Source organism: Corvus kubaryi, unplaced genomic scaffold (genome assembly GCF_017639235.1).
Source record: "Corvus kubaryi isolate FWS band 111438036 unplaced genomic scaffold, C.kubaryi_AGA036_p1.0 37308, whole genome shotgun sequence".
In the NCBI taxonomy this organism is placed as follows: Eukaryota; Metazoa; Chordata; class Aves; order Passeriformes; family Corvidae; genus Corvus; species Corvus kubaryi.
Genome location: NW_024581096.1, coordinates 11,360,769 through 11,374,561, shown reverse-complemented (window position 1 = coordinate 11,374,561; position 13,793 = coordinate 11,360,769). Strand labels below are relative to the sequence as shown.

The 13,793-nt window shown below is 35.9% G+C and overlaps 1 protein-coding gene across 2 annotated transcripts in view; it reads right to left on the bottom strand.

Moving 5' to 3' along the window:
- The window catches only part of NUP155 (nucleoporin 155), a 29,957-nt gene that overhangs the window by 13,472 nt on the left and 2,692 nt on the right, over positions 1 to 13,793 (bottom strand). The window contains exons 4-20 of one of the 2 annotated variants that reach the window (XM_042028470.1): positions 13,484 to 13,554; positions 12,555 to 12,647; positions 11,636 to 11,802; positions 11,095 to 11,200; positions 10,473 to 10,546; positions 10,074 to 10,165; positions 9,846 to 9,943; positions 9,608 to 9,760; positions 9,222 to 9,322; positions 7,601 to 7,771; positions 6,454 to 6,564; positions 5,478 to 5,572; positions 3,682 to 3,770; positions 2,316 to 2,378; positions 1,295 to 1,354; positions 1,048 to 1,198; positions 118 to 184 (exon numbers count right to left, since the gene is read on the bottom strand). In XM_042028470.1, coding sequence (XP_041884404.1) covers positions 118 to 184; positions 1,048 to 1,198; positions 1,295 to 1,354; positions 2,316 to 2,378; positions 3,682 to 3,770; positions 5,478 to 5,572; positions 6,454 to 6,564; positions 7,601 to 7,771; positions 9,222 to 9,322; positions 9,608 to 9,760; positions 9,846 to 9,943; positions 10,074 to 10,165; positions 10,473 to 10,546; positions 11,095 to 11,200; positions 11,636 to 11,802; positions 12,555 to 12,647; positions 13,484 to 13,554 — 1,762 coding nt within the window. The remainder of the gene's footprint in view (positions 1 to 117; positions 185 to 1,047; positions 1,199 to 1,294; positions 1,355 to 2,315; positions 2,379 to 3,681; positions 3,771 to 5,477; positions 5,573 to 6,453; positions 6,565 to 7,600; positions 7,772 to 9,221; positions 9,323 to 9,607; positions 9,761 to 9,845; positions 9,944 to 10,073; positions 10,166 to 10,472; positions 10,547 to 11,094; positions 11,201 to 11,635; positions 11,803 to 12,554; positions 12,648 to 13,483; positions 13,555 to 13,793) is intronic. The other variant, XM_042028471.1, reaches the window with a different exon arrangement.

The following is a 13,793-nucleotide window of genomic DNA, read 5'->3' as shown; positions in this document are numbered from 1 at the left end:
TTGTACCTAACAGTTTATAACTGGGCATGGAAGTTAAAAAGGACCTCAGAAGTTTAAAAGGACTTAAGACAAATACTAAAAGAAACTTTTAAGAAGACAGAATAATCTTTTACATACTGCAACAACTTCTCGATTGCCACTTTTGAAAACTCGCTCCACGACTATACTGCCATCCCAAATATTTCTGAAAAACAAAACAGTTTGTGTTAAAAGCCAAGTCATTTAAGCAAGTATTTTTGCAAGTTTTCTATGTATAATTTCTTAAAAAAGAATTATTAAAACTTTAAAGTTAAAAGTCTAAAATAAGGATTAATTTTGATGAAAACTATTAATATTTGATGAAAACGATTTTGATTGAAAAATATTCAAAAAAGTAGCCATTATATAATTATGAATGACACAATATAAGTCATTAATAAAATTCCACATTTTAAAACTTTGATTAAATTAAATTTGACACTTTCAAATACTATAGATGAATATGATTCCCTGGAAATAGAGTGTAAACAAATTAGTGTAGTAACAAAAATTTCTTTCCCAGTCAGCATGCAAAGAGATCACCAACATATGCAGAGTTCTGTTCTTGCTTGGTTTGTTTAGGGCTGAGCATCCAAGGTAACAGAATCTTTAGTGCTGCTTCACTGCTCTGACTTGAGCATTCTGATTAAAGATTCTTAATAGAAGTTATTTAAAGCCAAGACTTTGATCTTGTAAGTCCTTCTGCATTTTTGTTTCGTCCTTCCGTAGGAGTTTAAAACACACATAGGTTTGAAAAATAAAACTTCAGTTTTCAGAGTTGTGTTTATGCACTCGATTGCAGGCTCAGTATCTAAGCAACTCTCCATCCCTAAGCATTCAGTGAACGTATTATTACTAAAAGAGCTGCAAAGACAATGTATTATATAGACAAGTATTTAATAAATACAACATTAAAATTTACTAATTTCCAATTTAAATGCTATTAATATAGAATGCACCCAAGCATTAGTGCAAAGAAAAACTACAAAACAAATTGAGTGACAGAATCTCTTTTTACAAAGACCTCACCCTATAATCCGAGCAAAGTATATGCAGATTCCATTGTGTCTTCCAGAAAATACTATCTCGGGGCCCATCATTCCACTAATGGATGTACCAGGGTGAGACATGGAATTTCCAGAAGGAAACATGGGAGTTGACATAGCAGTAGGTTGTAAACCTAGGGTAAAAATAGGTAAATATTACTCCTTTGAATGCCAATAAAAAAGCCTAGTTGAAAAAAAAAAAAAAAAAAAGAAAGAAAAGAAGGTGTTACCTTGCCCAGATGTCAAAATGCTAGGATTAGAATATGGACTATCAACAGTCAAAGGGGAACCTAAAAAGGGAAAAGAAATAAAAGTAAGGTTGTTAAACACAGTCCAAAACACCCCCCCCCCAATCTAACACATAAAGTATAAAGCAGCAAAGTTGTTAAATCAAATACTTTAAATGTTTTATTTATAGTTTATTTACAGTTAAGTATCAAATTGCACTCATTCCTTATCAACGAACACTCCACAAGTGAACCAAATGGATACACTTCCTTCAAGTGCAGTTGAAGCAGCATTTTTTTCCCAGCATTCATGTGTTATTTACTGCACATCATCTGTTGTCTGCACTGGGTATATTGTCTGCATACTTTTTGTTGTTCCTCACCTTCTGAATGCTGAACACTGGTAATATTACTTTTTATTTTTACATGGAGAAGATGGACAAACACTACAGCAACACTGCTAACTCAAAACACTTAGTCTGAGACTGTCCACAGCCTCAAGTTCAGTCATGAATACTCAATCTCCTCCTGAAAATTAAGTCTGAATATCTAACTTACAACCTCAAAATATCAGGAACATGTGTGGTCATCTACAAAAATGTCCACATTAGGAAGCAAGATGATGTATCACAGAAAAGGCAAGAAAATCGGCATTCTGAAAATTTGGCGTCTATCAAAGAATCAGTTCTTGCCTAATTTCCTACAGTTCTCTCAACTTGGCAACACATAACAGCACATAGGATAACACAGTGCCAATGCATTCTCAAGAGCACACGGTCTTGTGTGCCAAGCAAAGCACAAACTCGCAGAAAAGCAGCATGCAAATGCATGACTAGACTTTGAACAGTGGGAAAAAGATGGAAATAAGTTAAAGGCACCTGGCCTTTTAATGCTAACATTATTGTAATGTAGTTTCACATGCAAAATTATGAGGTGGTTTAATGAATTTCTGTTAGCAGTGTCTGACCCACCACATGGGACATCCACAATATCAGAATCTTAATTTCACATGACAGTTCTCTACCCTTTGAGCAAACTGAGAAAGTAGAAGGAGAAGAATGGTGCCATCTTCCACCTGGACCTGTTACTGAAGCAAAATGGAAACATCTGCTTTGATACTAGGTTTGAAAGAGGCATTTATGACAATGACAAAAATATGCAAACATTTTGACTTGGGAAAAGTACACTTACTTCTAAAATGAGTCCCCTTGTTGACTATAGAGCTTCCTGTTATTTCCCCCACAACTTAATTCTTAGTCTGCTACTAGCACCTGTTCTTCCCACAGCTGCCATTCTCTCAAACTCAGATTTAATTTTACATACTTATGCCTTTCCTCAGCTCTTGCCCATACTGTTACCGTTCCACACCATAAGGGTTGGAAAGTGATGACACTGATTCATTAAAACTAGCCACTGTTCTTAGTATTTTAATAGTAGTTAAGAATTCTGAAAAACAGGGTCAACTGCTTTTCCTAAACTTCATCCTAGTTCAGCACATTTTTCTCCAATACTTAGGAATTTGGGTATGCGTCAAAATATGGTAGTAAAATTGAATTTCTTTGAATTCCAGGCAAACAAGTTTATTTCCCAAGTCCGTTGTGTAAAATCAAATGCCACATGTCAGATAAAGGTAGAGGATCTTATACATAAATGAATTATTGACAAAAAATAGTAATTAATTTAATTCAGTATTTCAATCAGAGTTTCAAATTCATCATTACGAATTTCTTTTTCAGAAACCCTTCAAATATGGAATTGAGTGACACATATTAAGGGACAGCAACTGAAGAAATGTAAGTGAATCTGAGAATTCAAAAAGGCCTCCACTCCAAGAAGCATCAAATTCTGAGGAGAAACAATAAGCACTTTTGTCCTTTGTAGGTGGCACTGAAGACTGAAGCAGAAACCAAATGCTAAAGACAGAGCTTTTAAAGGGAGAAGTCATTCCAAATGACTAGCTCATTTCTTGATCAAATTTCTTCTTCCTTCTCATAAGCAGTATCTGTAGAGGTATGACAATGACACTGTAGGAAGATACTGTTATAGCTACACAGCAACCAACTAAGCTTTGTGAAGTCTAAAATATATTATTGATAAGTTGTTCTCTGGCTGCTGAAATGACTCTGGAAATAACAAATGTATACTTTCTTCACAGTGTCTTAACAGAGTATATGCAACATGGACACATAATTTCAGATAACAAGACCTCCTCACCAAATCCAAAAATCACTCAAGAGAAATGGAAAAAGCTCTTGTCATTAACTAGCCAGTAAGTGAAAAAAACCCAGTCTATTTCAGACAAAAAGAACACAAGTACTTGTGAGAAGACAAAACACAACATATTCAAGGGAAAAAAACCTGTCCAAAACTATGAAATGCTTGCTACATACCTGCAGAAACAGGAGAACCCAAAATAGGTCCAACGTTGCTGGGAGGAGGCAGAGCTGATGGAAATCTCATTTGTGCTTCTCCACCATACCTAAAGTTTGCAAAACCAAAAATTCTCAACATGTCACGCACAGCCCATTCAATTTTCATGCCTTTGAGAACTAACAGAAGTTTTGTGCTTCTTCTAAATTGGGGAATAAAATCCCAGTGTCATTTTAAAGAGAAATTTACCAATTTCAAAGTCAGGCTTATGCTTTAGTATCTTTTCAAGGTTTGCTACTACAGGGAAGTGGAAAGAAAGGCACAGTTGAGATGACCCATGGCTGTCCTTCTACCTCCCACAAGTAATTTCTATTCATGTCTATCCTATAGTGTTACATGAGCACTTTGCTACGTCTTCCCTTGCTAACTCCAGAGTTATCATCCACATTTGGTCTCAGATTTTGTGATGAAATTGAGTTTAATAAAGAGCAACTGTTCACAACCTACTGAAAACAGCTGACTGACTTTAACACCTGCATAAGTTTTGGCAAGGAAAAAGATTTTTGGGAACATAACACTCCAAGCTGCACATTTTATTTTCACTCTCAACAGCCATATCTTACCAAAACCTGTTTTCTCTTCCTGCGAGGACAGCAAAGAGACCCACAATATAGGGTCACAAGAACCTTGTGAGGTTCAACAAGGCCAAGTGCAAGGTGCTGCACCTGAGTTGGGGCAATCCCAGACACAGCACAGACTGGGGAAAGAACTCACTGAGGGCAGTCCTGTGGAGAAACGCTTCGGGGTTCTCATGGATAAAGAGTTGGAAATAAACCAACAATCTGCCAAAAAAGCCAACGCTGTCCTGAGCTGCATCAAGAGGAGTGGTCAGCAGGTTGAGGAAAGTGATTCTCCCCTTACAGTCTGTCCTTGTGACACCCCACCTGCACACCCTCACTGCATCCAGCTCTGGGGTCCTCGCTGCAAGAAAGAGTTTGGACCTGCTGTAACAGGTCCAGAGGAGGCCATGAAGACCATCAGGGTGTTGGAACAGCTCTGCTATGAAGACAGATTGAGAGCTGGGGTTGTTCAGCTGGGAGATGAGAAGACTCTCGGGAGAACTTATAGCATGTTCCAGGACTTAAAGGGTGCCTTATAAAAATCAGTGAAGAGCAACTTTTCACAAGAGCAGATAGTGATAGGACAAGGAGGAACGGTTTCAAACTAAAAGATCAAAGAGATTTAGGTTAGGTATTAGGAAAAAATTCTTTACTGTGAGGTAGGTGAGGCACTGGAAGAGGCTGGCCAAAGAAGTTGAGGATATTGCATTCATTAAAGTATTCAAGGCCAGGATGGATGGGGCCTACAGCAACATGATCTAGTGGGTGGCATGCCTCCCCATAGCAGGATGGTTGAAACTAGATGATCTTTAAGGTCCCTTCCAACCCGAACCATTTTGCAACTCCCTGCATATACCAACTTCATTAAGGCAGCCAATGACAATACACCACACCAAGGATATGCAGTACTTAGGACATATGGATTGCAATTTAATCCTCCAGAGTGGAAGCTCATACTTTGTCACTCACATTGTACTGGAAAAAACAAACAAAACTAAACAACAACTACAGCTGAAGCAACCAACCAACCAAAAAAAACACCTCACAAAACCACCACCACCACCAAAATATGAACACCTATAACCAAAAGTCACCGGGCCCTGAACTGGCAGCAGGTTAAAAAGTCTGTAGAAATGTTTAGTGCTGTGGTGATCCTGAGCATAATATTCAGAATGACACACAGAATTGAAACTTACCTGAAGAATGCTCGAGTAGCCCAGGCAGATACTTCTCTATCACAGGCAGCATTAGAACAGGCCAAAATAAGGCAAGTGGCACAGGCCTGATCCTCCTAGAGCATATTACACTGTCAGTGTGTTGCCTTACCTCAAGGAGGTGATAAAAGCATAGAAGTTATATTCCTCAGTAACTAAAACAGTAAATACTTCCTGCAAAATTTTATTTAGAAGCCAGGGAAATCGGCTCTTCCCCATTACAGACAAGAAGTGAATCCTAGCAAGCTAATCCTCTGTATCAGGTAAATTTTAGCCATACAGTTTTTGCAAACTCAGTGCTATTCCTTGTATGGAACAATCTCCATGCCTGACACTTGAGTAAGATTCATGCAATTTCTATAAGAACATAAATTACCATTGTGTTTCAAGAAAAAACACCTGCACAAATCAGTGTTTGCATATTCTAATAACATATCAATTATGTCCTATCCATGCACAAGAAAACAGATTATTACAATGAACACTCACTATAGATACTACACAATACTAGTCATATTAAAACTGTAATCTACAATAACCAAATTTCTCCTTGTTTGTTGTTTACCTTAAAGAAAAACAGCTGCTAATAAAAAAAAATACCCAGACCAATTATACACATTTCTCCTGGCCTTCAAAATATAAAAACCCCTTGTAGTGATTGGAATCCAGCTTTTTGAGGAACTCTTCCTCTCCTGCTCTCAGATGAACTTCTTTCTAAACTAAGAACTGCATTAGACTTCTGCATACAAGATGTACAGGAATTTCAGGGGAAGTGAACTACATGTTTGTTTTTAGATACCATAAAACAAGAAATTATTTCTCTATACAATTTAGCTATATGTAGACAATAGAAAAAATTACCGCTTTAACTGGCAAATGAAACGTTGACCAGAAGATTGCAGCAACAACGAAAGGACTACAAATCTTCCATTTTTCATAATGCATCAAAAGCTCTTACCTGATGCAACTTAAAAAATCTCTCAATCTCTTCTCCATCTCCACCTGTATTGCTCACAAGCAGATGACGCAGCTGATCAACAGGTCTGAGTTTATGAAACATAAAGCTTCCCTAAAAGTAAGACAAAGCAAGTGAGAATAAAGTGGTCTTTACTGTGTTTCACCCCAACACATTCATCTCCATGATGTTTATCTTTAGCATTTTGAGTTTTCCACTGTTGCACCATTGGATCAAAACGTACCTGGTGCCCAAAGCCCAGCTGCCATTCACTAGTAAGTCTATGAAAGATAAAGTACTGCAATGACTATAAACTCTCCATAAACTGAGTTAATTTTACTGTTCTTACCCTAACACAAAGGATAGAATATAAGCATATACAAGTATAGTAGAAAAGAAAGGCTCTGTGTATCTTGCAAATCCTGAAAACTGTCTGGAAGAAAAATGCTCTAAGAATTCAAGGCATGGGAAAGACTTCACAATAATCACCTTCCCTGCATTCAAACTAACTATTGGAAAGGACCCAATTAATGTCCTCAACAAAACAGCTCCTATTAAACAAATGCAGCTTGCAGGTCTAGAGTTTGCAAGACATTAATATTTAAACACTTTTTGTTTTAAATAGCATATTGGTCAAGATATTGAGTGCCTAAAATATTGCTAAATGTAATCAGAAAACTAGGAAAGTTCATTTCTTTCTCTTTGTGGGTTTGTTTTTTAAAACCCACTCAAAAAACCCCTTTTGGGACTTCTTCTATGACGAATAAAAAATTATTAATTCAAATTTTAACTGCCAACAATATTTACTTGAACTTACTGTATTTTCTGGACAGACAGTGACTGTTTCAATTTCATATAATCAAGAGCATAACTGAAGCTGAAAACACTTTCCAGATGATTTGTATCTGCAAGTGTTTCTGGAAAGCAACAAATACTATTGATATACTGTATAAGAGAAGTTAGTCTAAAAACTTTTGACTAAATTTAAAATAGGTATAGATAGTTTCAGCAATCTTCTTCCTTATTCCGATTCATGTTCACAATATAATTCTTAAAACGTATCTTAAACGAATCATGTACAGGTTTAGATGAGTTGTCCAATTTTATACTTGTTCTTCTGATTACCTGTACCAAGAAAAGTAATACTCACCTGGGCTGAAAGCAGAACAAACTTCTTAGGTGGCAGCATGTGTTGCTGCACAACAACAGGTGAATCAGTAATGGGAATAACGTCTTTATTTAGTGGTGTTACAATCTTTTGAACTTTAAATTCATCGATAGCAGAAAGAGCCCAGGAATGTCCATCAACACGGGTTGTCATCTGAAGAACAGATAAGATATTATCCAAAGCTTGGTCACAGACGTGGGCTTTGCACATCCATGGTTAATATTTTACTATTTACTGCTTAAAATTACACAGAATAGAATCTGCTTTTCACATAAGAAAACTCAAATAAAATAAGCAAGTTCTTGTACTGTCCAACAGAAACTTACCACCAAATTTACAGCTATATATACACTGCTGCTTTTAGGAGAAAGGGAATAATATATTGCTTCTTTTGGGGCACGGGGATAGTAAAATGTTTAGTAGTATCATGTAATAGTTGTTTATGTAATAGTTGTTTTACATTTAAATGTAAAACAACTTGCAAAGTAAGGCTGCTACAATATAAACAGCAACCATGTACTAACCATATCAGAGGTAAGTACCATAGGCATCCTGAATTTAAATGAATTCTAAAAGAATCAAGAAAAGCTGCAACTGAATCACTAAAGTTTACAAAACTTTCACAGCTGGCAGTAGTACTTCAAATATAGAATGTCAGGAAGAGACACACACTTGTGAAGACATTCCATAAAACTATGTATGCTAACAAGGAAGAACTGCTGCTCAAGAACACACTACAGTTTTATTTGGGAAACCCAGCTGTTACTGCCAAATGCCTTGAGAAAAAAAGAGGTTGGCACTTGGGATATTTATGTGTAAGTTTTTGCAGGGAAGAGATCTGAAGCAACTATCAAGTTCCTTTTAAAGTTATTAATTAAAACAGCAGATAAATCAAAATCTGACTTTGAAGCTTTTAACTTATACAGCCCCTCCATTCACTCCAACTCCTTCAGTAACACTATTTTTGACATGTCACTCCCCTACTTCAGCAGGAGACTTGAAACTTCTTTCAGAGATGAAATACGTATTGTCTCTGAACTGACACATAAGGCAACTAACCCCCTCCAAACCTCTATTACAAACACACTTATTGTAACAGTCAGGAAAATGAAAGTCAGAACCCCTTCTCATGAAAAAATAAAGAGATTAACCATGTGTGGATTTTAATGAAGACATGGCATATAAGTTTAAATAAGGAATCCCCAAGTTTCTAGCATCTACATTTTAAACAATCTTTATCAAATTTTATCCTGATCAAGAAACACCATTATGGACTACGGACCATGTTTTTCTGTGCTTGTGCACAATATGCAGCATTGCTACAGACAGCAGTACTCTCAAATACATTAATTAGAAGTCAAGTCTTAGAAGTTGAGGCAATTGTTTTTGACCTTTAGCTTGCATCAAGCCAGGAAAGTTATGTTTGAACTAAGGATCCCTACTAAGAGAGACTTGTTCAGCTTTGTGAGAGTTTCCAAACTCTTCATGAAGTTTTCTGAGATCTACTTATTTCTCGCAGACAGTATTATTTGGGCATCTGATATTAGGAAAGAAAACATAATAGCTAGATTTCATCAAAATCATACAGAAGTTTGCTTTATACCTGTGTTTCCACCATTGGCTTTTGAAAAGGGAAAGAATCATGATTGACACACCACAGGATATCATTATCTTCATTTTCTGAAGCTGCCATCAGCAGGACCCCTAGCAAGAAAAGCAATAGTAAGTCCTTATTAGAAGCAATCATCACGCATTAAATGCAAACTCATTAATTCATTCCTAAATTAGCAAAACTCAATCTTTCAGTCATTATCATAAGATCTGAATAGCAAATAATATCTCCTGGGTCTGTATGTCATATGGTTCTTCAAAAGGTTATTTTTAACACCATTTGCCATCTAAAAGGTAAAACTGATGTTTATGCAGATCAATGTAATAATGACGGTTACACAAAAGATAATCTCATCTGAGCCATGTTCCACCGCTTACCTTTGCTATAAAGAGCTCTGTGAACCTTTGCAGGCTTCTCTACGTTCGAAGAAGCTGAAAATCCAGGTGGCAAACGGACATGAACCAAAGTTAACATGGAAGGACGAGCTGTTGGATGTTTAAATTGTGAAGTACTAAAATACAGTCGGACACCTGAACAAAAGACGAAAAAAAATCACAAACTGTGCAGATACCATTTATCAGTTTAAACAGAGGGGTGGTAGCACTGCTTTTTTACCTGCATGTGTAATTGCTAGTAGTTGACAGTCTATGGATTCAGAATTTTCAATCACTGCTATTTGAACAATAGGCTTAAATACAGAACGATCAACTGTTCTGAAAAATAAAACAAAAAACCCCCAACACACTTTTACTTCAAAGAAATAGATAAACATTATTCAAAACCGTATTGTGAAACTATTGGCCTTAAAGGAAGCCTCTAATACTGTAATTGTCATGAACATACCTGGCAATGCTCCCTGCAGCAGAAACTATAGCATTTTGTGAAAGAGAAGTAACCCTGGTCATTCCTTGACCATCTTGCCCCAAATCATAAACCTGCAATTCAATAACACAACTTAGTGATTTATGAATGAATTAACAAATGCAGCCCCACCTATCAAGAAGCAACTCAAGCTGCATTTTTATTTCATACCCATGTTTCCATAGAATTGAGGCTACTCTTTCCTCAAAAAAAAAAAGTATTTCAAGTCTTCAGCACACACATTGCTACAAGAAGATAAACAGGAATAAGGGCCTGACATAGCTACAGAGAATTCTCAGGTATTGAGGTAAACTTACGAACATATCTGTACATTATTACACACATTAGTAACAGACCAAAAAATCATAAGAAGTCACATACTTGCAGGACTCCTTTTTCTGAGCGAGTGTACAAGATATTTCGAGAGTTGTCAATGGCAATTTGAACTACAGGATCTGGAGAGGGGAGAAAAAAAAGAGAACCAGCAATCAACACTGGACTTGAGAAGGCAATTTTAGGACAGAATATCTAAAAAAATAATGAATTTTGAGTTAAAAAACCTGCAGTTTTGTTCAAACAAGACTGCTGCTGTAAGTGATTTAAAACAGCAATCAACTAACACAACTGCTAGTAAACAAACAACAAAACCCCAGAGCAAAAAACTGTATAGTTTCAAAATAATTTTTCACTAAGCAGTAGAAGAGGGCAAGATTATCCACTTACAGATTTTCCATGTTCATGGTGATCCCACTAAGCACATATTAATTTTTTGCTACAGATAACTAACTTTAGTCAGAAATGTCAATTTTTTCAGGCTTTGCTATCTATATCCTGAATTAGACACAGAATTTGTGCTGCTCTTTTATAATAATCAACCACTGTAAGTATCACTGACAATAACTAAATGCTCTGAGTAAGCAAAATATTCAGACTGACTTCTTGATAGTATTATTTTAAAACTTTGCATTAAGTTATTGGCTAATTCTTTAACATCAGTACTTACCATCCTCTGAGAATGTGAATTGTAGCAATGAAGGAATAAGAAACGACAGCGCACTCTTTGAATGATTGATTTTTCTACAGCGCTGGCTAAACCAGCCTGCTTCAGCCTACAATTTAAAAGAAATACAGCATTGAAAGAAAAAGCAAAACAAAATCCAAACTAGATGCGATATTAAAAAAGTCATTAAAAGGACGAGCATGACAACAAGTAAAGATCTAACCACAAACTACTGACTTAACAAGTATGCATTATTCAATGGAAAGAAAACACTGATAATTAAAAGGAAAAATTTGCATTAAAAAAAGTGTGCAGATGTCACAATTTGAATTTTTTAAGTTCACCAAAACTGCACTGCTATTCCTCACATAATTACTACTTCTTCAAAGAAAATGCATCTACCCTAAGCTGTTGTGCAACCAAGCCATGCAACACAATTATAGAAGTAAAAAGACCGCAAACTTGACATGATTTAGAACTATTATTGCTGAGGTCCCACAACAGTGAAACAATGAAAAAACCTGAGTGTAAAACCCACAGTCACCTGGTATGCTACTTCATATAAGCAGCCATCTTTTCCTGCCAAAAAGATCCGCCCATTATCACTAGATGTGATTGCCAGGATGTACGTGTTGTCAGTAGGGAGCGAATACAGAGGATCTGGTAGCAGCTGCATTCCTCCAGACATGCTGTCATTGAGCGATCCAGTACCTTCAACAAAAAAACAAACATAAATCCTCTTTAGTTTTTAAGCTATTTTAATAAATACTACAGGTCTGTGATAAGAAACATTTCAGAAACCAGAAAAAATTACAGCAAATTTCATAGTTACTGAATACATTCTGGAACAACTTTTGTCCAGTGTGAACTGCAGAGTAACAAATCCATTCTACATAGGTTTCCAAGGAAGGAAATGCATTGTTTTTAATTTCTGTAGACTGTTCTCTCCTCCAATTCACAGCAAGTCCAAAACAGGTTTCTACTTGTTTTCTCTTTCACATTGACATATTATTAAGAAAAAAAAAGTAGTATAATTCTCATACTCTCACCGAACAATTTTTTCTCTTAGTATACACGGCATAAAAACATGTTATCAGGTTCTCAATTTTTGTTGTTGGAGTACAAATGCCAATGAAGTTAATGAACCCTATTCACCAGTTTCAAGATTCATGTTCCTGTCTTCTCTCTCCCTCCAACATGCTGTTTAATTAACCTGTTTCAAAAGCTCTTTTTACATTAAATCAGCAAGTAATAAAACTCAATGCGTCTCATGGAGTCCATGATCCAGCAAGTGCGCACACCATAAAAATTATCTTCCCTGCTTGTAACATGGTTTAAAGATTTAAAAACTAGAAAGGCACTTGGCACATGGGGATTTTTTTTAATATTTTGAGTGCCTACTAATAAAACTGATGTGTATTTGTTAATACACAACTGGGAATAAGGGGAGAAGAGAGAATTACCTGACTGTATATTAGAACAATGAAGCCCTAAAATCACAATATCCACAGGAGTAGCCAGAACAAGTAAGTGTCGTACATGAGGCTGGAAGATACCTAAATAAAAAAAGAAATTTTAGTTTGCACCCTGCTTCTCGGATCAGAATGATGTAAGCAAATAAATCCATTGGAAAGCCACATCAACTGATTAGACAGAGCAATCACTTGTAAAGCTTAATGATCTGTGAAATTCTAGAATTAGAAAGGAGTATCAGCCAGCAGCTCAACTTCCATTTCATTAAATACAGGATATTTTAAATGACATTTTTTTTACCAACATGCTTCTTTTAAACTCAACTCACTTGCCAGTTCAACTTTGACTTTAATGTTATCTAAGCAGTAGACACTGAAATAACTGTGAGGGCTATAAACCAGAATCTCATGGAAACTATCACCTGAATATGTAAATTTATAAACGTACAAATGTTAAAGCATGATGTGGCAAAAAAATGCAAGCTTATCAGTGTAAATAACTGTTAAACTATACATTATTTTTGGCTTGTAATTAATTTCATAGTGTTTCTAGAATCAAAACAAACTCATATATCCTGTGTGTACATATATACACATACACAAAACACAGATTTTCACATATCATAGAATCACTGAGGCTGGAAAATACCTCCAGGACCACAGAATCCAATCTTGAGACTGAATGCTACCATGTCAACTAAACCATAGTACCAAGTGACACATCCATGCATTAAACACATATGCATGTTAATATCTACCCATATATAAAACACAGAACATCTTCTAGTTTTTATATTACTTTGTATTTTAATCGTAATATTTATATAAACTATTAATGCAGATATATATATAAAGACTAAAAAAAATACACAGAAGGTTCAGTACTGTCCAATTCTAATCTCTGTCATAACATTCCTTACCTGCCTTTGGCTTTACAAGGCCCACTGCCAGAATAGTTTCACTGAGGCCATCAAAATAAGCCAGATCTCCTCTGTCAATAAGTAAACGAAAAACTGCATGAAATTTTTCATACAACATTACATAATAACATAGTAAATAAAATCAATGTATACTTAAAATTATTAATACTTTTTTAACACTCTGAAGCCATCTACATCTTTCAGTGAAAGCAGGTCATTCGAGCTGCTTGCAGCTCCTATAGTTGAGTTTCAAACATGAAATCCAACTGCGGTATTTTTTTTTTTGGATTTTGTTAATTCATATAGTCTA